Genomic DNA, 22,905 nt, shown 5'->3' on the forward strand with positions numbered 1-22,905 from the left:
AGCAGTGGGTGCAGCGATCGCAGTCCAACAGAGTGGCTGCAGAGGCAGAGCTGGGTGCCTTTGGGCACAGGACTCTGTGTCAGGACTTGCCCCAGGCAGATGCAGGCGGGAGCCACACATCACAGCAGCTACATGCAGGGGTACAGGGTTGCATTGCTCTCCTTTAGCTTAACACTGTGCTGCAGGCACCACACAGCATCTGGGAAGGCCAGCAGAGATTGATTATGCCAACCACTTCGCTTGCCTTCCTTTTGGCTTTTGCTATTACACAGGTGTCTGCTAACAGGAGGTAGGAAGAAAACATTAAATATGAATATAATATCCAGAATCAAGATAAAGCAGTAGTATATACAGAGCTTTGGTTTTCTTGATATGTTGTGCTCCTCTCCTATATTCTTCCTACCATGAGCGGTGTTGCTGCTATTCCTTATGAATCAGTTGCTTGCTGGCATTTTCCTCTGTCTGTGACATTTTGAATGTCTCATCCCTTGTGAGATGATATGAAAGACACAGGCAGTTCCCCTCCAGAAGAAGCTGAGAATTCAGATGACACAGGGTATCAAGCAGAGCGCCAATCCACATTTCCCAAAAGCAGACTTTCTTTTTACTCTATTAATTTTCAGCTGTATGTATTACCGCTCCTTTAGCAATTCCTGCAGCATTTCCCATCTCTGTCCATGAGGACAGGAAAGCACAGGAGGCCAGACAGACCAAGACACATATGGCAGGAGGTGAATGTCAGAATCAGCAATTGAATGCCCAGGTTTGTGCTCTTGTCTTAAAGCTGGTAAATATAAACCATTGCCTCTGCACAGATCTGCTGCACAGAACAAGAACTGAGTGGGACGTGATACCTCGGGTTCTTCCCACCTGAAGCAGAATGAGCAGGTAGATGAGAGAGAGCAGCAGGAGCAGTGCTACCTTTTTTCTCTTCTAGCAGGGGTCTCTGGGGCTCTCTTGTTGTATTATCAGCTTCAAGTCCAATTAAACCCTATTAACATTGGTTTTCTGATGTAGTCCAGAAGCCTTTTCTCAGATGTGGGACATGGCGATATCAGCAAGCTGACAGCCATCTGCAGAGCAGCTGAGAGGACCAAAGATGGGCGAGAAATACAGTGTAGAATGTTTATGATCCTACAGAATCTTTTATCTAAGGTACGAATATACCCACACACAAGAAATCTGTAGACTAGAGACCCTACAGGGGGCTGAACCCCTCTCCAGGGTATCAGACTGCTGCCCGCACTTGTTTGTCATCAGCTCCATGCATGGCTTTTGGAGCTATCTCAGTGTACAACATGCAGGATGCTATCAGAGTAATGTGTAACTTACACTGCTCCTTAGCTTTAAGTATTTGGCTTGACATTCTAGTCACGCACACACACAAATATTTGTATGTTCCTTAAATTCCTTATGAAAGTCTTTTTTTGTTGCATATAGGTGGAAATTCAATGCTTTCCATTTGGATATAGATACAGTCTTCCAGAAGCATCTTATAAGGTACAGAGTAATGTCCTGACAGTTACTAAAACTGTATTTATATCCATAAATCTATATCTATAAATTAAAAACAATGCCATATCTACAGTGCTGATTTGAGACACTGAGAGGCTGCTAGATATTTGATACAAAAGTGCTTGTGTTTTTTCCCTAACACCACTCTACCTAGAAAACTAAAAATGAATGTGCATAAATATATAATTCACAACTTTTACAGATCTTTTTTACTTAATTGGAACCATGTCCTCTTCAACATTTATTGTTGACAATTTCCTACTGACAGTCAATAAAACAAGGACTGTATATTAATGCAGAAAAGAGTTTCATTCATAGAGCATGAGCTACAACAGGATTATTTGCAAGAGCAAAGATCACTCACATGAATAAAGATTTGGTGGATCAGTTACTCTACTGATAAAATGAATGAAATCCTTCTCCAAACACCATCCAAATATGTTTTCTTGCCACTTACTGAAGCGAGTTTACTTCTGTGTTGTCCCAGCTTAATTAACTGAAAACACATAATTATTAATGAGAACTCTGACAGGGCAGAAGTGGAAACATGCTTCTTGGTGATGAGCTTGCAGCCGAAACACAAGAAACAGTTCTGTTTGTGCAGGAAAAGCAACCCCCTCCTGCTACATTATCCCATTGATCTAAAATCATTTACATCTCCTTTGTTAACTAGTTGTCAGTCGAAATTCCATAATCGCTCAGGGACGCCATTACAGGTGCACCTCAAGAGATCTTCTGTGAAGATCCTGTTTTTGCCTCCCAGTTTTGTACACTGTATATCCTAGGCTTTTATTGCACATTCTCGCCTGTCATGATTCATCACAAATAATTCAAGCTGGATTTACAAAAGGGAAGAGGCTGTACAATGAGCAGAGGAAGTGTGCATTATGCTGCCCGTTCAGTCAAAACTAATTAAAGAACTTCGTAAAAACCAACCATAAGGTATTTTCTCCTCCTCTTTTACATTTGTAATTAATGCTTTGTGATTAATATTCAGTGTTGGCGTGGTGAAAATCACATTTTGGAAAACTTCTGTCCAAGATAATGATGAAGTCTGATTAAACAGCTCTTGTGACTATGGCAAGAGCAATACCCTCACCTGAATAAACTTTGTTATCTGTACAATACACACTGAGACTAAACAAATACAACATTAAGAGCTTACAGATAAACAAGAAACTCCTTTGAAGTATTTACTGCAGCAACATTAACTTAAAGCACTGGGCCGCAATGCACTGCTATGGGAAGCTGACTGTAAGAGACAAAGAATAAACTTTATTTTATTAAGAACTAAACACTTTTAGAGGAAACAAGTGTTCAGTTAGAGAAGTCTGTAACAGGTTTTGAAAAGCCATGTTCAGCTTCAACCTTTAGCCTTTAAATCCTATTTTCAACATACTTCATACAAGTGATGGTGCTGTCACATATTATGAGCAGACAGTTGATACAAATCTGGCTTCATATACCAATTTTGATCTTCAAAACGTGATGAGAAGATGAAGGTTTTCCTTAAGAAAGTTAAGAAGCAGCACAGTTTTTGTTTCAGTATGCTCTTTTGGAAAAGGAAGCACTGATATACGGGGTAAACCTACGAAAGATTAACGCTTTGTAGATGTTCTCTGAGAAGAAAATAGCACTGCATTAGAAACTACCTCCACTAATGAAGACAGGCATTTTTCAGCCATCTAATTTGGGTTATGTCCCATGGAAGCACAGCCTATCAACAATCCAGGTTAATTTTGAATGAATAATTTCCCTACCTTGAAAGTCCAGTTTACATTGATGCAGAATTAACAGCAGGCCTACACTAAATGGGTATACAAAGGCTCACACATGGAAGGCTCTGAGGAAACCATGTTACCACCATTAGCCTGACTGGCAAAAGTTGATAGAAATTTGTCCTGCAGGACATCCTCAGACTGAATGCTGAGCAGTGGGGAAAGGAACTTGCTGCTGCATAGCCAAACATACCCAGCACTGGCATTGCAGCAGAGACTGGTTGGAATTGTAGGTGCTGCCCTTCAGAAGAAATTGCGGAGACAAAAAGCAATGTCCAGAAAATAAGGACTACAAACAATACCTGTTAATTTAAACCAAAGATAATCCTTTGTTCTTCAAAGACACTACTTTTTCTTTGGTCCCACTTAAGTCATTAGAAATTTCCTGAGGTGGTGGGATTTCTCCTGTAGCACTGCAGTTCTATATTTTCCTCTGGGAAATATAGGAAAATAGCCATATTCAAATTCAAAAGCACCCCACCTCCTTGGATGCACTGACCCTGGCAGCAGCAGCTGGCCTCAGGACCAGTTTAACTACCTTCCCATTATTCAGAAGAGTCATTCTCAGCTGGTACATCAAAATTCAGACACGGTAAATGTCCACGTTGGGTTCCCCATCTTCTAGTGAAACACGATCTTTCCAAGAGGGACAGGTATGCACAGCAAGACAAGGTATAGATATACCTATAGGTGGCACTCTTGTCCTGACACAACACTGAAGGACCACCAAGTGTCAGCGCTCATTTCTCTCAGTCGACAGAGGCCCAATTCAATTAAGAAACTTACAAACACCACAAATATCACGAAGCACTTTTAATGAACAATTGAAATTTTATTGTCAACACACTCGGAAACCAAAACCTATGTTCAAAACAAACATACTTCTGAGAACATCCAAAATACAAAATATTTCACACAGAAGTTTGTTACTGGAAAACAAACAAAAAAAGATATGGAATATGCTGATGTATATTGTACATGCTCAAAGTCACAGGCTTAAGAACTGTACTACAAAAAAATTGCCATACAGTTTTGGAAAATGAGCATTTGATTGTTTTTAAACATCTCTGCATTTCTAGTTCTACACTTTTACTTGGGAACTTCTTAGCAGTGGACAGAGACATGATCATTTTGTCTTCAAGGTTGGTTTTGAAAGCACCATGACAACACACTGTTCAAACTACTTCCTTACACAGGGAAGTCTAAACAGAGACAATTATTGCATTTATGGCTTTTTAGGGGTAACATTCATTATTATCAATGATAGGTTTGTGAATATACAACACACAAGACCAGTATTTTGTAGTAGTCTTTCCTGGAAAGCAAAACTAGTGTTACCCACTTAAAATCTGTTCTTTTTATACTGTCTAAAGAAACCAAACTCCCATATTCTATACAAAACTTACGTGCTTGGCCAGGCATTGACCAATTTTCCTTTGTTCCAGATACTATAAAGCTAAATTAATCTAAACAAGCAAAACTTCTCAATTGGTTAAGCAGCAAAGAAGTTCTGCTAACTTTATACTATAGATAGACTTAAGCTTAATTTAAATTTATTTCCAAAAGGGTAATACGACTAAATTGTATCAGACAGTGACACACATATTATGCTCCATTACCAAGACCCTAAGCTTAGCCAGAAAGGGAGAGAGGAAAGGAGCAAAGGGAAGGGAATGTCTGTTCTCAGAGAACTGAAAGATTTATGCTGCACTTCACTTTTCTCTTAAAGGTCCCGAAGAAAGATTTTATAAAGCTACCTCTAACTATTTCTCACACAAGAAACCAGTTCAAAAACCTATTCTGAACAGAATCTCATTCTGAAAAGACCTAAACATCCCTGCAGTCTGATGTCTAATGACATTCTTGGCTTGTAACAACACATATTCACCTCTCTTCATCGTTTGCTAGATCGCTTTTCATACTTATCCTTTGTGTGCTGGCTCCTGCTTCGGTGCCTAGGGGGAGAGTAGCTGACTCTCCTTCTGGACTGAAAGCTGGGTGTGTATGGGTGAATTCTGTGTTTCTTTGGTTTTTCTTCTTTCCTGCTTTTGTTTGGCTCTGGCTCCTTGCTGACTTCCTTTTGCTCACGTTCTTGGTCTTGTTCTTTCTGAGACGGTAATGTGTTTTTGATGGTATTAATAAGAAATCTTTTGTTTGCACCAGCAAGAGGACATTTCAACCTGAAAGACATATAAAAGCAATCAAAAGACAAGATAAAAACATCCTGAGACAAAACTGAGAGTTTAACTTCAATAACTTTAAGACACGTTCGTATTTTGGCTTTCCTTGCATGCCACCTAGTGTAAACTCTCAGTACAGAAGGATACGCTCAAGGTTGTCTCCCTTCTTCCTTTACCTTATTTTGTGGAATAAAGGTTATTTTACTTCAGTGCAATGAAAATCCATGATTTTCACAAGGCAGCAGGAAGCAGATGGGGCAATGCTCATGTTTACCACACTGCTTGTAAGGTGACAATATATTTGTTTGTCAGTGCTTAACTTAGCTATTCAGGAATCAAATATTTAGTAACATTCTAAGTCAAATGAGAATGTTTTACAAGACTAAGATGCTGACTGTAGTAGATAAAATAAAATATTGAAATATCTGAAATATTTAGAAAGTAAAAGAAACATCTGCATGAAGAACCCAAATAACTTTAGGAATCAAACACATAAAGGAGGCATGCAAATTTTAACCTACATTAGCAACCACCAAACAAAATACTTTATTTCTTTTTCTTGAATAGAAAAGACATGTAGTCGATTCTTTCCCATTGTTTCCAACTTTTTTTTTTCCTCATTGCACATAATTTATTAGCCTGTTTTAGTAAACACATACTCTATACTGCATTTATCTTCCTGGTATCAGTTCTACACTACTTATTCCCAATTTTTCATCTCTTAGGGAATGGAATGAAAACAATACAGCTTTGAATATGCCTTTGAACTGGACATCGTATTTATTTTAGATCTGCCTATTAAGCACTACTTGTTCTTCCCTCAAAGAACTTAGAGCCATTTTAGAAGTATGCATTAAACAACCAAATTGTTTCATTTCTGCTATATGTTTCTTGACATTTTGACATCATGGTTAGTTTAGAGCCTTGTAGATTTTATCCATATAAATCTACATTATTTTCATAGAGTGAAAAAATGCCTTGGATTGGAAAGGACCTGAAAGATCATCTAGTTCCAACAGATGGGCAGGGCTGCCACCCACCAGCTCAGGCTGCCCAGGGCCCCATCCAGCCTGGCTTTCAGCACCTCCAGGTACCCACAGCACTCTGGGCAGTCTGTGCCAGTGCCTCACCACCCTCTGAGTAAAGAATTTCCCCTCAACACCTAATCTAAATCTCCCCTCACTTAGTGTAAAAGCTGCTCTCCATTGCCTTATCATTTTCTACCCATGCTAAATGTTGGCCTTCCTCCTGATTATAAGCTCCTTTCAAGTACTGCAAGTCCATGGTGAGGTCAAATCTAGCTTAAAGAAAAATAATAATTAAGATGCTTTGTGTAGATGTTTTGTAAACCAAGGAGACAGTCATTATGTATTAGGTGTATTACTGAGTGCAAGTACACAGCTAATATTTGTCAGTAGAAGAGTGTTTCCATTTCAAGCTACGTCAGCTAAGAACATGGCAAACAAAATGCCATGCTACGCAAACACCGGCCAACATTCAAGTCCTCTGTACGTCTTACGCCAGCACTGAACTGTTGTATCTCAATGCTTCCTACCGAGAAGCTTTCTCTTGGGTGCATTAAGGTACAAATTATTTTACATTTGTCTCTTTCCTCTTCCTTTTCTTAAAAGCCAATGTATTGATTAAGCACTAACGTATATAGCACCAGAATGAGATAGTCTGCCCTAAATAAATCCATTTTGCTGAAGTATTTATTTCTTTTTGGCACTAGGAGTGCTGCCTGAGCTATACTAAGAATGAAAACTGATGAGAAACGCAGGAATTCAGGGTCAGTTAAGGGATGCCATTAATTCACTATCACAGTGATAAAGAACGAGCCCCTGGGTTTTCATGGAGCAGCAGTAAGTCATGGCACTGAAGAGAAACATCAGTTTCACTGACCTCAGTCTTTAACAAAACGTACTCTGCCATTAAGTCTTGAAAATAAATGAGATTATGGCATATGAGAAACACTACACATGCACACTCATAAGTCCAAAACGTTTACACATATATACGCCATATACGTAATAGTGAAAATTCAAAAAGAACTGTATTATTAACTCACTCATGTCCTTTACAGCATTTCTGAAGGTAAGAAAATTGTAGAATACTCCTATTAGCACACTCCTGAAGACAAGCCTTTGGCTTGCTGCACTTCTGTTCCTGCAGTGCTCAATGCAACAGCTTTGCCCTCCATGTAAATTATGAAGTATCGGGAAGCGCAGCCTATGCATGGTGGATCACAATCTCCTGGCTATGAACTGTGCCACAGAACAAACTGCAAAAACTTCGAATAAGTAAATAAAGGCATTAAAAGAGCATTAAGGTGCCAAACTCAAGCTTGCCTGAAGCAGAACTGCAGGCATGACCATGAACGCACACTACAATTTTAAAGCAATCTAGTTTACAAAACAGACTCAGTTTTGCAGCAAAGCATTCACTCAGTGTAACAGTTTACCTGCTGTATTTACACAAAGAATCCCATCTCCCTCCAAAGACAAGTCTTACATCCCCCCACATTTCTCTGCTATGCAGTGATGAAATGGCAACTTCACAGTTTAAGCAAGAAAAGGAGACACAAACCATCCTTGCATACATACATCAATTTTTACTCTCCCTTTTGATGTTTTCAGTCAACTTCTATTTAATAATCATCTTACTTTTCAGCCAATGCCTGCCATCAAGTTTAGCACAGTAGTTCAGTACACAAGTGTACATTATGGCTTCTTTTCAGTAAAACTCACTAACACTGCTTAAGATGCTGAAGTACACTGCCAGTCTCCCTTCTGCTGTGTAACAGAACATGTCAAACAGGCTTGGCACAGTCAGCCTCAGTATACAGATCAGATCATCAGATCTTTCAAGGAAACAGTTTTTTATGCATGAACTTAGAGAAATGTTTCTACCACTTCCAAATTACCATGGAAAATACAGTATTTAAAAGAATAATGACTGAAGGCACAAAAAGCAGCTGGAGGTTGTTCTACCAGAGCAGTTTTCCAAAGCGAGTAATCTAGGCTGCTGTGCTTTCACAAGGGATCTCACAAAAGAGGCTGCCTGGAACCACACTGCAAACTCTTACATACGGTCTTGGCAGCCAGATGCACCTGGCAGGACTTTGCATGGGAACCTGTGCTCTGATCATAACAGTTTAAAATACTTATGTCACAATGTCCATCTGTGCCTCATTCCTTCACCTCTTCATATCCAATGAAAAAGATGCTGTGGAATCACATCGCAGTGTTCCTGCATAATGACACAACACTCATTCAAAGACAAGATGTAACATAGTGTATCTCTGTTCCTATGCCCTCAAATCTTTCTTATCCTTATTATTTCACATTCTGCAATGTTTCTGGCCAACTGATTTGGTATTGGTTGGGCAGAAAACTATATATAGGCATGAAACTAATCTCAGGAGTACTCTGCAAGAAAGAGAGCTAAAAATAATTTAATGCTTCCAACATTTATCTACTTGTTACAATTTCATCTGCTCTGACAACGCAGAGCTGAACAAGCCATCCCAAAATATCCTGTTTTCCATATCTTATTTTAGGAAGCCAGTTCAGCCTTAATTCACTTGATGCCAGGATTCTTGAAGAACAGGGCCATACACCAGAAGAAAAAGAAATTAAAATTAGTCTCCAGAATGTGTCCCCATAGTCACTTTTGCAGTATTTTGACTGACATTCTCAAAGTGGAAAAAGCCCTTAAAATGAGACCTAACTCCACTGCTGTTAGGAAGCTTATGAATCACATACATAGCATTGACAAAACCTGTAAGAAAATCTGAGCTTATAGCTTGATTCTACCTGAAGACACACAATGCAAATCCCCAGATATAGCAGTGTAGGATACCCTGTCTGTGTCAATCATCCTCTGATGAATCAAGAATATCTGCATGCATCAGCACAGGTTGGGGTCTGACCTGCTGAAAAGGAGTTCTGCACAGAAGGACCTGGGCGTTCTGTTGGGAAGCAGGTTGGCCATGAGCCAGCAGTGTGGCCCTTTGGCCAAGAAGGCAAATGGGATCCTGGGGTGCATTACAAACAGTGTGGCCAGCAGGTGCAGGGAGGTGGTTCTCCTCCTCCGCAATGCCATGGTGAGGCCACATCAGGAGTGCTGTGTCCAGTTCTGGGCTCCCCAGTTCAAGACAGAAAACTTCTAGAGAGAATCCAGTGGAGAGTCACAAAGATGACTGGAGCCTTGGAGCGTCTTCCATATGAGGAAAGGTTGAGAGACTTGGGGCAGTTCAGCACAGAGAAGATAAGACTGAGAAAGGATCTCATTAATGCTTACAAATATTAAAGGACTGGAGTTAAATGGATGGGGCCAAGCTCTTTTCAGTGGTGTGCAGTGACACAAGGGGAAATGGGCAGAGACTGGAACACAAGAAGCTTCATATGAACAGAAGAAAGATCAACTTTACTTCAGAGGCGACGGAGCAGAGAAATAAGCTGCAGACAGAGGCTGTGGAGCCTCCTACTCTGGAAATATTCAAAATCCAGCTGGATGCTTTCCTGTGCAATCCAGGGAGCCTGCTTTAGCATGGGGTTGGACTACATGATTTCCAGAGGTCCCTTCCAACCTCTACAACTTTGTAATACATTTATCTATTTCAAGTGCTCCAACTCTATTTGTCCCTAACTTCCCATCTTGGATCCAGCTGGTTCTTCAAGCATTAACTTCCAGACAGCTGCTCCAATGTCTTTTCTCATCTCAAAAATCACATAATCCTAACAGCGTCACAGAACGTTAAGTTACCTACTCTTCATCTTCACATGAACATCTTCAGAAGAGGATCCTCCTTTCCCCTACACATTTTCTTTCCTGTGATTAGGTCCACTCATGTTTGAACAAGACGCATCAGCAGCAGGTTCTACAGCATCACAAGAATCACTGTGGCCAGAAAGCACATATGAATGGATGACTGAAAGAACTAGTAATAATGTAGTGCTAAGAGCAAGAGAATCTTTGGAACATCCAAGGAACAAGTCAATGCTCAAGAGTCAGTAACATAAAAGCAACAAACAACATCTAATATTTCTTGAACAAATCTTTCATGGACCTACACACCACCAATCTTAAGTAAAGTGTGGTGCCAATCAGTTAGATCTCTTAACCGAGAGCTCACGCAGCCCATGTTGTGGCAGTTTAAGGCCAGCAGATACCCTAGCACCAGCACTACTCTCTTACTTCCTCTCCTCAACAGGACAGGAGGAGAAAATGTGATGAAAAAGCTCACAGGTTCAGACAAGGACACCAGTAAAACAGACTCAGTGTAAGGGAAATTAATTTATTGGCAATCAATAACAAGAGTAGTGAGAACAAAAAGGAAACTACAACCACCTTCCTCCCATCCACCCTCCCCTACCTCCTCCCACCAAAAAGCACAGGGGAATGGGGCAGCAGTCAGTCCCTAACGCTCGCCTATGCTGCTCCTTCATGGTCACTCTGCCTCCACTCCAAGTAGGGTCCCTTCTGCAGGATGCCACCCTTCTGATCCTGCATGGGATTCCCATAGGTTGCAGCTCTTCCAGCACAGCTCCAACACGGCTCTGTATCACAGAGCCTATCCTTTCAGGAACACACTGCTCCAGCATGGGGCCCCACGAGTGGCAGATCTCTTGGAACTCCTCCTCTGACATTGGGCAGCTGCTGAGTTCTGCTCACAGAGGCCCCTCTCAGAGTCCCCTCACCTCATTCCACCAAAATCTTGCCATGTAAACCCAAAACACATATCCACGAGTGTCAAGTAACTCTTCTGCATAAAGCTTTTGCTCAGTGTCAGTGCCCATCTCTGTGTTGGGACAAGCCTCCCCTCTAACAGGACCTAAATCACATAGGTTGCAGCACCTACCCACACTATTCACAGAAAACTTATGAGGCAACCTAACAGAGACAAAACATTCTCAAACTGGAAGTAATAACCAGCAACACTGTCCTATATTTTCAAGGCTGAACTGCTGTCTTGGAGCTGGGCTGAAGGACAACCACTTCACACATCTTTCTCCTGACTGTCAGCTACACTATGTCTGAGCTTGAATTGCAAGCATCAAACAGCAACTGACTATCCACATCATATGAGGAGACTACAAAAAGCTAGGTAGGGATGCCTGGGGATCTTCTTTAAGCACTGTACTTGAGCTGTGGAGAATTAATCACTGTGAACAGTAATGGAGCAGTTGTATAGATCTGAAAACAGTCCCAGAGCAGTGTTCAGAGGCTTGCTGGCTAAGGTTTTGCTTCCAGCAACACCCACCAGGAGACTCTATTCCTTTGTAATGGTATGCACAACAGTTTTCTGTGAACATCACCTTGACACACACTTCCCTTTATTAACTAATTCCTGTCAAATATCACTGACATATAATTCCCTATATCCAACAGCTGCTGAAAACAACATAAACTGGAATCTGTGAAGTATGAGCAGCAGCTGCATTTGCCTCTCCTCATCCAAAGAAAAGATGGCAAAACCAATCTTCTTTCCATACGTCCAGTTACTTCCAGTGTCCAGTGCCTATGCAGGATTGATGGCCTTACGGTAGATCTTTCCAGGGGTTCTACATTGCTCCTCCAAGACTCCCATGACGAAAGACTGAGGTAATCCCAAGGTCTTTGTGTGTGAACCACACCTGTAATCATTTTGAGCTTGGCAAAGAAGGGAGGATTTGTGTTCTACCCATCAAGACTGTGCTTTAATCAAGTTGGTGATGATCTCATCTGTTTGCTTCTACCAGTTTATGCTTTCCTGGATTTGGTCTTTTAACATATATTTTCATGTTCACTTCATTTAGCATCCACAAAGCTCGGAACAGCAGCTATATTCTTTTCAGTAGTTTACAATTGCAAGAGTATACATCAGTACTGGATGTAATCCCTGAAGCCCTTTGGGATTTACTGTTTAATGATGTTTACATATGATGGTATTCTGCTGCACTGCAATACTCAGCTTAGTACAGTCTCCAAAGATTTTTCTCTCTTTGAGAGAATTGTCATATGCAAAAATATCACCTGTCAATGCAGAATATCCTGAGCTGCAGGCTGTTAGAAGCTGGAACTGTATACTGAGGATGTACTGCTATTTTCTCATATAATTCTTATCCCATTTCCTAGACCCTAATTATTGGTCACTGACGGAGACAGGGCAATGCAGAGATGGATCCCTCATTTGAGTCAGTAAAGTACAGCTATTCTTACATTTCTCCACAGTTAAAAAGATCCTTACTTCAACAATCTCAGGTTATCACTGTGCCAAACGTCATGTCAATAGCTCTACTCTTTCTGAAGCCTTCTTGGAAATCCTCTTCTCCTACGTCTTGAGCACAACTCTGGCCCAACCAACTGCTACTCCAAAGAACAGGGCACCCTCTGCTATGCCTCTGGGCATCGGGTGTTTGTAAGCCACATGTTAACCCCCCTGTGCCAATAACCATAGCTGTGCGGGACCTCTGCTCTCACACAGACCAGGAATAAGAAATAGCCAGGAGTAGAGGCCCACGCACACTCCAGGAAGATATTCCAGGCTGCACAAACTGTAGCAAAGTCAGGGAGGGATGCTAGAGTATCTTCCAGAAGAAATCCTCCACATCTGGAATTAACTTGCAAATGTTTGGGTGCATACAACACTTAATAGCGCTAATTATCTGCATAGGTTTACCTGGTAAATTGGCAAAGCTCACAGAGGACAAGCACACTGCGTTAGAAAAACTGTAGCCACTCTGGGGGATTAAATCAACTTAATTATTCTCCTATAGAGGGTGTAAATTGCATCCCTAGCAGAAATATTGGGTAAAATACACACACACAGAATTTGTCCAGAAAACATAAAGGATTGTCTTTTTTGAGCAAGACAATTTTCATCTCTTCAGAGCTGCTAAAACAAACATAGCTAACAAATCAGCCAAGAAATTCACAACCAGCACAGGCTTATCTTGTAATGCTGTTGGTAGAGGAAGCCAGACCTTATCTACAAATGAGTTTACCACACTCAATTGGTGTATTGCTTGTGTGAACATCCCTAGATCCAACAGCCAGCCTCTTATCAAAGTCAGATACATTATTTTAAGATTAATGACTCTTCTCACCATGTTATTTTTTCTTTCATTGCAATTATATTCATTATATTCCATTATAATCTACCTGTAAAACCTGAAATGTTGCACTGGAGATCTACCATCATATTTCACGTCGGATTTAAATACTGATACCTTTTTCCCCACTTGCTATACAACTTAGCCTCAGCGTTATAGATTTTTTTAGTACTTATAAAAAAAGGTCTCCTTCCAAAAGCCAGGTTATAGATTCAGTTCATTTTTAGCTGAAATTTATACATGGATTCTCTGCTAGAGGATAATTTATTATTTTTATTGTTTGAGGCTAAGGCTTCTTTTTCTGTGCTATCAATGTTTTTAATTTAAGCAGGATCCAACCAAGTAACATATGGCCAGTATGAAAGTAACATATATATAGATATATTCATATGTATAAAGACTCATAGAGTTCTGATCTAAACTTCACAACATAATTCAATCCACGGTAGTAAGGCAATACCACTCCAGATGCGACACCCAGCTCTCCAATTACTTCGCCTTCAACACATTCAGCCAAGCAATTTTATGCTGGCAAAATTTTCTTCAGCTTCTTTATTATTGGGGCTCTAATTTTGCCCAGACAAATTAATACCTGGGTGAAGAAAATATTTAAACATGATGCAAATTAAAACACAAAGACTTCTGTCACCCATTAAATACAAAATCTATTTTGGCATCAGTCATTCACTTCCTTTGGCACAACTTACCAGCCCATCGCTCCCATTGTTTCAGCTCTGGTTCTCCCACGTTTTGCCTCCTTCAGTAACTCTTCCACAGCCTTCCTAAACATGAGGAGAGGAAGAGTTACCACTTGAGGAAAACAAGAACTTACTACTTCACGCACTTACATAAATAAAGTGGAAAGCTTTTTTGTTTAATTCATTACAGGGAAGAAAGAGGAAATGCTGGAAACACAACAACTGCAACGTTGATTTCAATTCAAGAGTAGAAATAAAGTGCATGGAACTGGTACACTACTCTAAAAAGCACAGTCCCCAAGGTTTTTGGGAACACTCTCCCCTGCTGTCAACTTTGTTTCTTCCTCAAGTCCTCCAAGCATAGCAGATCTGTTTCAAAACCAATTAGACGACACCAGCAAAATACCAAGCAGCCAGCTGACATATTTCTACCAGTTGTTAAACTGTACCAGTTGTGGTTCAGTGGTGGAAGAAAGGAGCCCGTCTCTGCTTATTAACAGCTGCCATGCAAAAAGGACTTTACATTACCCTGATCTTCCAGTACAAACCAGCCAGATTAACACTAAAGCAATTAAATAACCATGCTCACTTAAAAAGTCATTGGAGAATGCAACTTACTCAAGTTGTAGCTAATTCCTGCAGTGTCAATCTTTTCAGTTTTCTTTACACGTTAATTTCAATTTCAAATAAAACTTTAATAACTGTTTGACATTACATGGTTGAAGTTAATGGGAAAGCCAATAAGGAGATAAAATGAGTCATTTATTTCATAAATTGGATGCATAAGCTAACAGTTGGGTTAGTTAACTGTAAGCAATATAGATGCCACCCAGTGAGAACTGTTAGACAGAATAGGAGAGCTATGCACCTGGCTATAACTCACAACATGAAGCTAAGCATCAGCAGTACTGATATGGGTAGGACTGAAGGCTCAAGGAATTAAAAGCAGGAGGTAACTGAGAGGGTATGTACTGCTCAGCTCTCCCAGCTGTAGTGTGGCAGGATGGCCGTTGGCATCAAGGCAACCAAGAGCATCAGCATTCACCTAGTGCAAGAAAAGAAAGGTGCAAGTTCTTGAGCCTTCAACTCAAGGTGCAAAGAATCCATGCCCTATCACGATGTTACGGCACTTGCAGCATCCTAGGATTCTGCTGCTTTGCTGTAACAGATTATAAAAAAGAAAAAACCCTGAGTATAATTTCTGATGTCAAGCCAAAACTGAGATTAGACAATTCAAGGCTTATCATCTAACAGAAGCAGCAGAGCCAAGACAAAAAGCAAGCAGCTTCTATGGCAGGTCTACGTGAGGAAATATTGCAGGGCTTTAAACATCTAACACAGTTGTTTGTTACCATTTAGGTTACTGAAGTCCGCACAGAAAACACAAAAGGTCTTAGCTTTAATTGCATACACTGTATGTGAATGAAATAAAATGCATAGGAATTAAAACTAAATAGTAACGCATTTCCTTCAGTACCTAACAAAAAAACTTGATGCAGCCACACAGCAGTCAGTCAAAGTCTATCCCTCTTCAGTTTGCTATGGTCCTAACATAAATTTTCCCAGCTCCATTCATTAGGACTGGTTGGTGACATTTTATATGCACACACGTTTTCTTCTGTATTGCTTTTGGTCATGTTTTGCTTTTTTCTGGTAAGAGAAAACAAACTGGTGCTAAATGGGTACAGTGTAACATGCACCAAGATACAGCCACTCTTTGTACAGCTACCTGCGCAGAACCGCAAGCAGAGCTGTCAAATTTTACACTTACAGCAATCTGTCATTGAAGTATTTCCTGATTTCAGAGCAATTTACAGCAAGTACCATTTTAACTGAAGATTTCTAAACAAACTTCTGGAATCTGCCATTGATCCTCAAAGAGCATAGAAATAATCCTTGACCAACCTATCTGTCTGAATAGTCCTTCATTTCAAGGGGAAACAATTCCATCCAAAAAAAGAGATCTATGCCAGGCAGATACACAGATACTCACAGACTACAACCTGCATTTGAAGGGTTTGCAAAATAAAGAGCCCACAGAAACAACAGCAGGGAAATGCACCAAGAATTGTTGTGTTATTTGTCCATTCACTCATCTATCAATGGCACATTGGCTTAAGGTCTCTCACAGAATTGCCTCCAAGGTTATCAGTATGATCTGAGCAGCAGCTGTGCTTGGGGTACTTCAAGTCCATTTTTAAGCACGTATTTCACCACAACATTCAGCGCATCTGCTCACTCAAGGAAATGGAGTATCAGCACAGTAAGCTGTTGTGTCAGAGTTATGTGCACCTAGATGCAGCACTGCCCTCTCAACCTAGCCAGGTACAGCAGCATTCCCAGGTGAGAGTAGAGAGACGTGGCACTGCAATGCCCCAGTACTGCAAGAACTGTAAGAAACGCAGGCTCAGCCACCAAAATGTAGCAGATGTCACACACTTTGTGAAGTCAAGGCAAAATGCATTTTTCTCTCCAGACTTAGAATTTACCACCTGAGCAGCATGAACTGGCTCAGAGGGAGCACAGCAGGAGCACGCGGCCTCTGAAAGCCTGTCCTGAGCCTTCAAACAGAAGCACCAGACAAAGGGCAGGAAAGAGGAAAAAAGCTCCTCACTGTTACTACTGTAGCTGCCAGATGTTGTGATTGTAAGAAATCTGTACAGCTGTCAGATTAAAAGCCTCTATATCTGCCATTATTTTATTTAAAAAATCATAAACCAAAGCATTTCAGCCATAAAACAGTAATAAAACACACACATAAATATTTTAAACAGCTGCAGTTCAACTTTAGTGGAAACATCAGAGTAAACTAATATGGTGACATCAATTCTATTAACTTGGGTAGGAATTATAAGGCATATGAGATACTACTTTGCAATGTTTATATCACAGATCAGACTGACTTGGCATCTGCCTCAGCAACCTGAAGTCAACATCTTCAGCTGTAACAGAAGTTATGGCATAATACTGCCTTTTACTATTATTATTATGCCTAATCACTGAATCTTTACAAAGACCTTCTGATGTGCACAGACCAAGGGAAAAAATGCTCAGATCATCTTTGAAATGATGTGTTTCCACTCACTGAACCCACATTCTCTGCATAAGTAAGTTAAAAGCTATGCAAACAGGGTTTTTACTTTGCTTTTAAAGGCCTCTTGGGACTCAGCATTCCTTGCCATCTTCATTTTTACAGCGTGGTTACAACTGAAGCATTCCTCCAGCTGGCAGATTCAGCTCCAAGCACACGGCTTTCACATGAGAAGAAAATAAAGGGATGGAAATCAGGAGTGGAAAACAAAAGGCAGGAGCATATTAAAGAGCACAGTAATCATTCTGGCACTTTTCACAGCAAGGATAGCAAGCACTACTTTGAACTTGTGGCAGTTCTTCTTGAGCAATCACGTTTTGCTAAACAATACAGTAGCGTGAGAGTGCAGGTGTACAAATGCTTTATATCTTCATGAGTATTGTCCAAGATCTATTTACATTTCTGAAGGATGAGACTTCGTCATCTATATTCCAAGGCCACAGGCAAAGCTTCCACCTCACAAACTCTAACAATTTGCATTATAAAGTGCACATGTCCTAAGAATGGGAGAATATTAAGCTTCAAAGTCAGGCAAAATTACATCTGTTTTCTATTCTTCATTCAGGGACTGGGCTTCATCATTCTTCTGAAAAAGCAAACATAAACTGAAATATGAACTATAGCTACAGGCGATGAAAACACCACATAACTAGAGACCATCAAATGCTTTTAATTATAGACAAAACTGTAAGGGGAAAATACATCATGCTAGGTCCAACAGCCTGGGAGAGCCTCACAGCTCTGTGCCCCAAATCCAACTTGCAGCAAAGCTGAAAATCTGTGCCCAGCAGGCACATACATACACTGCAGGCATGTGGGTCCCTTTCTCACCGCAGTGACTGCCATCCAGTATCACCCACTCCCGCCTCCCCAGGTGCTGGCAGCAACCCACCAGGTCTTGGTTCCAACACAGCTGCTGGCACCACAGCCACGAGGTCCCTCCAACCCTGCTCTGACTCCAGGTACTGCACTCACAGCCCCATAGAACAGAGTCCTCAACCAGGAAAGGGCTGGAAAGGAATTTCAGGCAGGACAGACACGTGTAACTACCAGCAGCCTGTTCACAGGTGACCAGTCCTTTTTATTCCCTTACTCATTTATTTTTCCACTCCTCCCTGAATCACCTATATAAACCCCTTTCCCTAACTTTGGTTTCTTCCCTAAACATCCCATAATAAGCCTTGTGCAACCCTGAAATGCTCCTTCTCACCATCTCACAACATGTCCCATATCCCAGACAGCAACATCCTTCAGTCCCAAAGATGCTGCAGCACTGAGTCACTGCAATGGGACACCAGGAAGGAGATGCTCATCCTTCCAGTCTTGGCCTTGGGTTCCTGGTGCCCTGCACTGCCTTGGGCCTCTGGGAGCTGGTGGCACCAGGGGTAGGGGAGCTGGAGCAGAGCTGTGTGTAAGGCCTCCTGCTGCTGTTAGGCCTCTGCAAGCACACAAGTTAACTAACCCTGCCATTGCTGCTTATGCCATCGTCTTATTGGAGATCTCAAAGAACTGCAACGGCAATGTATTTAGTGGAATTGCTTCACACCACACAATCGACTACTGAAACACACAGACATGCAAGCAGAAAGGCAATACTGGCATTCCACAGCTCCTGAAGTAAGAGAATGGATATCTTAGCACATGCAGCTGTACCAAAGACCCTCAGAGCATCACTAACTGCTTGCAGTCTATACCATAACCTGAAAGGGCAGGCTGCTTCGCTGCTGGACCCCCACATCACTGAATACTCAGACCTACCTGCTGGACTCCTGGTCCTGGCAGAGAGCTGCAAGATCCAGAGAAAGCAACAGGGCTCTTTTTAAAATCAGTATACTCAAAATAGTGTTATGCTGACAATGTAACTTATTTCTGGTCGTGTGTAGGGCTGGAAATAGGAACAGATGTTGGGTGTTCTAATTATATCCAAGTAATTGTCACCCAGAACTTCAGTTAATCAAAGGTCTGAAGATAATGCTTTCTACAATGGAGGAATAGTAACGAAGGCCAGTGTTGTTCATAATGAACTCCTATGAGCTAGTTTGTCCTGTCTGCACACACTTATTGATGAAAAGAGATGCCAGAAAAGAAGCCTAAGCCAGAACACTCATAGCAAGCATAAAGAAATACACAGTACAAACACACATACAAATACACCCCAAAATTCTCAATGTAGAGCATCTCTGCCTTTGAAGATACACGGGGCATGCTGATGTTCTCATCTTTCACAGATCAAGATTGTAGCTTATTTAAATATTCTGTTTGTCAGTCTCATAAGTGCTATTTTCAGGACATTTCCATGCTGATGTTCTCGACAGCTCCATCTGAAACAATGATATCAGCTTGCAGACCAATTTCTGCCACGGGAGATACGGCACAAATGGGAAATAATGACCTAATTATGACATTTCTATTTTAAATGTTAAAAACAATAGTAAGAAATGTCAATTAATTTCTCCAAGGTGCAAAGCTAACTTATTAAGGAGTGTAATTAGGACATCTGTGCAGCAAAATAGTAGGCTATCAATTCTCAACTCAACAAGAGGCCTCTTGTTACAAAACCCAGTAATGGTCTTTCTTGGAACTCAGAACAGTATCTTCTTTAGGAAACACTTACTTCCAAGATGATGCTCCAAGCAGGCATAGTAGGCAATTCTAATAAGATTCTGAAATATTTATAGCTAGTGAGAGAAAGACTTCACTGTGGAACAATTTGGATACATGGTAAAATAAAATCTCTGCCTTTACACTGCCAGGGGAACCTCATTTTTTTTTCTGTGCTTCCAACACAGACACCAAGCACAAACACCATTTAGGAAGGGGAAAAAAAACAGAGGTGGGGATATTTAGTAGAAATTGAGTAGCAAAAGCAAGTACACATGCTTGCAGCAGAAACAGACATGATTTGTAAGGGTTATCTTTACAGTACTGCCTATTGGGTCATATACCTTAACATCATCATTACACACTAACAGAATTTACGCCAGGATTACTTTGGGATCACAAGATACCTCTGGCTTACAGTCTGGATCTGCAGTGACATACCAGAAAAGTTCAGAGGAAAAAACACCAGCTCAATTTTCCAACAAAGGTTATTGGGTGAAATGGGAAATAACTCAGTAAAACGCAGTGAACAGTAATACTTTACTGATTTTAAGACTACTTCATTTTTTAAATCCATAGTATGCAACAGCTGCACAGTAACCTGCAGGTCAGCATTCCCCTTCTGCAGTGACTCCCACTTCTACTGATGTGAAGAAAGCCTCAGACACAAGATGAAGCATGAGTCAGACACACAAAAACAGGGCAGTAGGGACAGAACAGGACAAGCTGGATGAAGACTCTTCCTAAACAATTACAAACAAGTAGCAGAGTCTGCTTCTCTTAGCAGATTCCAGTCTGGAATGCTAGGAAACAAAATTCACTTCAGACCTGAAAAAACACATGCAAAAACAGTTACAGCTCTACAACACAGCCTCATGACCCCATCATTCCATGCCCACTTTCCAACACGCTGCCATGGAAAGAACAGTGGATCCCAAAGCAGTCTGAAGCAGGATGGAATTCCAGAAGGGGTTCCTAGAATAGAGGGCAGCCTGTTTTAACCACTGTATGGGGACACAAGTCCCCACCACAGCAGCAGCAGAAGGCAGGCAGCGCAGAGTCAAAGAATCACAGAATGGCTTGGGTTGGAAGGGACCTTTAATCCCATCTAGTTTAACCTCCCTGACAAGGGCCAGCTGCCACCCACCAGCTCAGACTGGCCTGGGTCCCATCCAGCCTGGCCTTGAGCTCCTCAGGGATGGGGCACCAACAGTTCCTCTAGGCAGCCTATGCCAGTGCCTCACCACACTCTGAGTAAAGAATGTCCTCCTAACCTCTGACCTAAGTCTTTGCTCTTTTAGTTTAAAACTGCTCCCCACTGTCCTACCACTACCTGCCTGTGTAAGAAGTTGGTCTCCCTCCTGCTTATAAGCTCCCTTTAAGCACTGGAAGTACAAAATACTGTCCACAAGCAAAAAGTGCTTGGAGTGGCACAAACAAAAACAGCATTCATGCCTATATAAAAAGAAGCTTTAATATTTAAACTGATGATCTGAGTAAAGAAGTGCCTTACCAAGAATTAAAGGCTTCTTGGAAAGCATTACACTCTCTATCCTTGCCACCACCAGTGGCATCACATGTATCTAATTTCAAAAATGTGTCAGATCTAAGCAGAAAGAAGTGACTTAACATAGAATCACTTCCATTCGAAGAGACCCTTAAGGCCACCTGCTCCAACCCCCCTGAAATAAACAGGGACACCTAGCGCTATATTGGGTTGAACAGCGCCCTATGGAGCCTGGCCTTGAATGCTTCCAGGGACAGAGCATCCAGCACCTCTCAGAGCAACCTGCGCCAGTGCCTTACCACAGTGATTGTAAAAGAACTTCTTCCTTACATCCAGTCTATATGTCAGCTCTTTTACTTTGAAACCATGTCCCCTTGTCCTACTGCAACAGACTGCTAAAGTCTGTCCCCTTCTTTCTTACAGCCCTCCTTCAGATACTGAAAGGCCACTCTCAGGTCTCCCCACAGCCTTCTCTTCTCCAGGCTGAACAGCCCCAGCTCTCTCAGCCTGTCCTCACAGGGAGCTGTTCCACTCCTTGGATCATTTTTGTAGCCCTCCTCTGGATGCACTCCAACAGCTCCATGTCTCTCCTGTACTGAGGACTCCACATCTGCATGCAGTACTCCAGGTGAGGCTTCACCAGTGCAGAGCAGAGGGGCAGGATCACTCCCTTGGCCTGCTGGCCACGCTGCTTTGGATGCAGCCCAGGATACAGTTGGCTCTCTGGGCAGCAAAGGCAGCCATGTCCAGCTCATGTCCAGCTTGTCATCCAGCAGCACTCCCATGTCCTTTTTGTCAGGCCTTCCCACCAGCACTCTCAGATACATCCTTAGAAGTTATGAGACAGAACCATGGGATCACTTCACTGTAACAGTTCCACGCAGCTGTTTGCAAAAACCCCAACCTCTTTTCATTAACCAAATAACTTTAACCACCCATTTATAAGACCTTTCACTCTCGCCTCTAAGTAACACCAGAGGAACGCTTACAGGAACAATTACGCAGAGATGTACGCTATCGTCCAGCTCAAGAGCTCAAGGCTCAGGGCTCAGAGCAGCGCACAGGCCGCTCACGCCGAGCCCTGCAGGCCAGGAGCCGACACCGGGCCGGGCCCGAGGCCCCGCAACCCCACAGCGCAGCCCAGCGCCAAGGAGAAGCCGCGGCCCGACCCTCTGCACAGTGCGGCCGCCCCTCACCTCTCCAGCTCCGGATCCTCCTCCATAGCGGACTGCTGCACGGCTTGTCACGCTGATGCCGGCGCCATTCCTGCTCTCAGCCCAGCTCCTCGGGGCGGAGCGAGCAGGCGCAGACGGCAGCGAGGATCAGGAGCAGAGGGGGCGGGGAGGGAGTGGAGGCGCGGCCGGGCGGGGCGGGGCGGGGCGGGGCGAGCCCCCGGACAGCCGTGCGCCCCGCCCCACCTTGCCCCGCCCCGCCCCGCC

The 22,905-nt window shown here is 42.1% G+C and overlaps 3 protein-coding genes across 5 annotated transcripts in view; 1 reads left to right on the top strand and 2 right to left on the bottom strand.

Annotated features, from left to right (window-relative positions):
• LOC125688121 (proteasome maturation protein) overlaps positions 1-22,905 on the bottom strand; it is a 383,306-nt gene that overhangs the window by 347,653 nt on the left and 12,748 nt on the right. The gene's annotated exons all lie outside the window — the stretch shown is intronic.
• Positions 1-22,905, top strand: part of MTIF3 (mitochondrial translational initiation factor 3) — a 203,841-nt gene that overhangs the window by 83,820 nt on the left and 97,116 nt on the right. The window contains exon 1 of one of the 2 annotated variants that reach the window (XM_048933721.1): positions 22,006-22,094. The exons of the other annotated variant lie outside the window; for it this stretch is intronic. Within the exon in view, the coding sequence (XP_048789678.1) occupies positions 22,081-22,094 (14 nt within the window). The 5' untranslated portion in view covers positions 22,006-22,080. Of the gene's footprint in view, positions 1-22,005; positions 22,095-22,905 lie in introns of those variants that run through there. 2 annotated transcript variants of the gene reach the window in all.
• On the bottom strand, positions 4,319-22,793 carry POLR1D (RNA polymerase I and III subunit D). 2 transcript variants are annotated; one of them, XM_048933737.1, is made up of 4 exons: positions 22,663-22,772; positions 17,408-17,518; positions 14,277-14,351; positions 4,319-5,473 (listed from the first exon to the last, which is right to left on the bottom strand). In XM_048933737.1, exons 2-4 carry the CDS (start codon positions 17,437-17,439, stop codon positions 5,188-5,190), a joined length of 393 nt encoding a protein of 130 aa, XP_048789694.1. In that variant the 5' UTR covers positions 17,440-17,518; positions 22,663-22,772; the 3' UTR covers positions 4,319-5,187. The 2 variants fall into 2 exon arrangements, with proteins under 2 accessions (XP_048789694.1, XP_048789696.1); XM_048933739.1 differs by lacking the exon at positions 17,408-17,518 and having other exon boundaries at positions 22,663-22,793.

Source organism: Lagopus muta, chromosome 1, assembly GCF_023343835.1.
Source record: "Lagopus muta isolate bLagMut1 chromosome 1, bLagMut1 primary, whole genome shotgun sequence".
Classification (NCBI taxonomy): domain Eukaryota; kingdom Metazoa; phylum Chordata; class Aves; order Galliformes; family Phasianidae; genus Lagopus; species Lagopus muta.

What these genes read in the sequence shown, in the direction of transcription:
- POLR1D (XM_048933737.1), bottom strand. Translation starts at nt 17,439, where the DNA reads ATGCTGAGTCCCAAGAGGCCTTTAAAAGCAAA. An exon ending in AAGAGGCCTTTAAAAGCAAA is followed by an intron (nt 14,352 to 17,407) that starts GTAAAAACCCTG and finishes CCTCATGTTTAG; the next exon opens with GAAGGCTGTGGAAGAGTTAC. An exon ending in ACAATGGGAGCGATGGGCTG is followed by an intron (nt 5,474 to 14,276) that starts GTAAGTTGTGCC and finishes TATGTCTTTCAG; the next exon opens with GTTGAAATGTCCTCTTGCTG.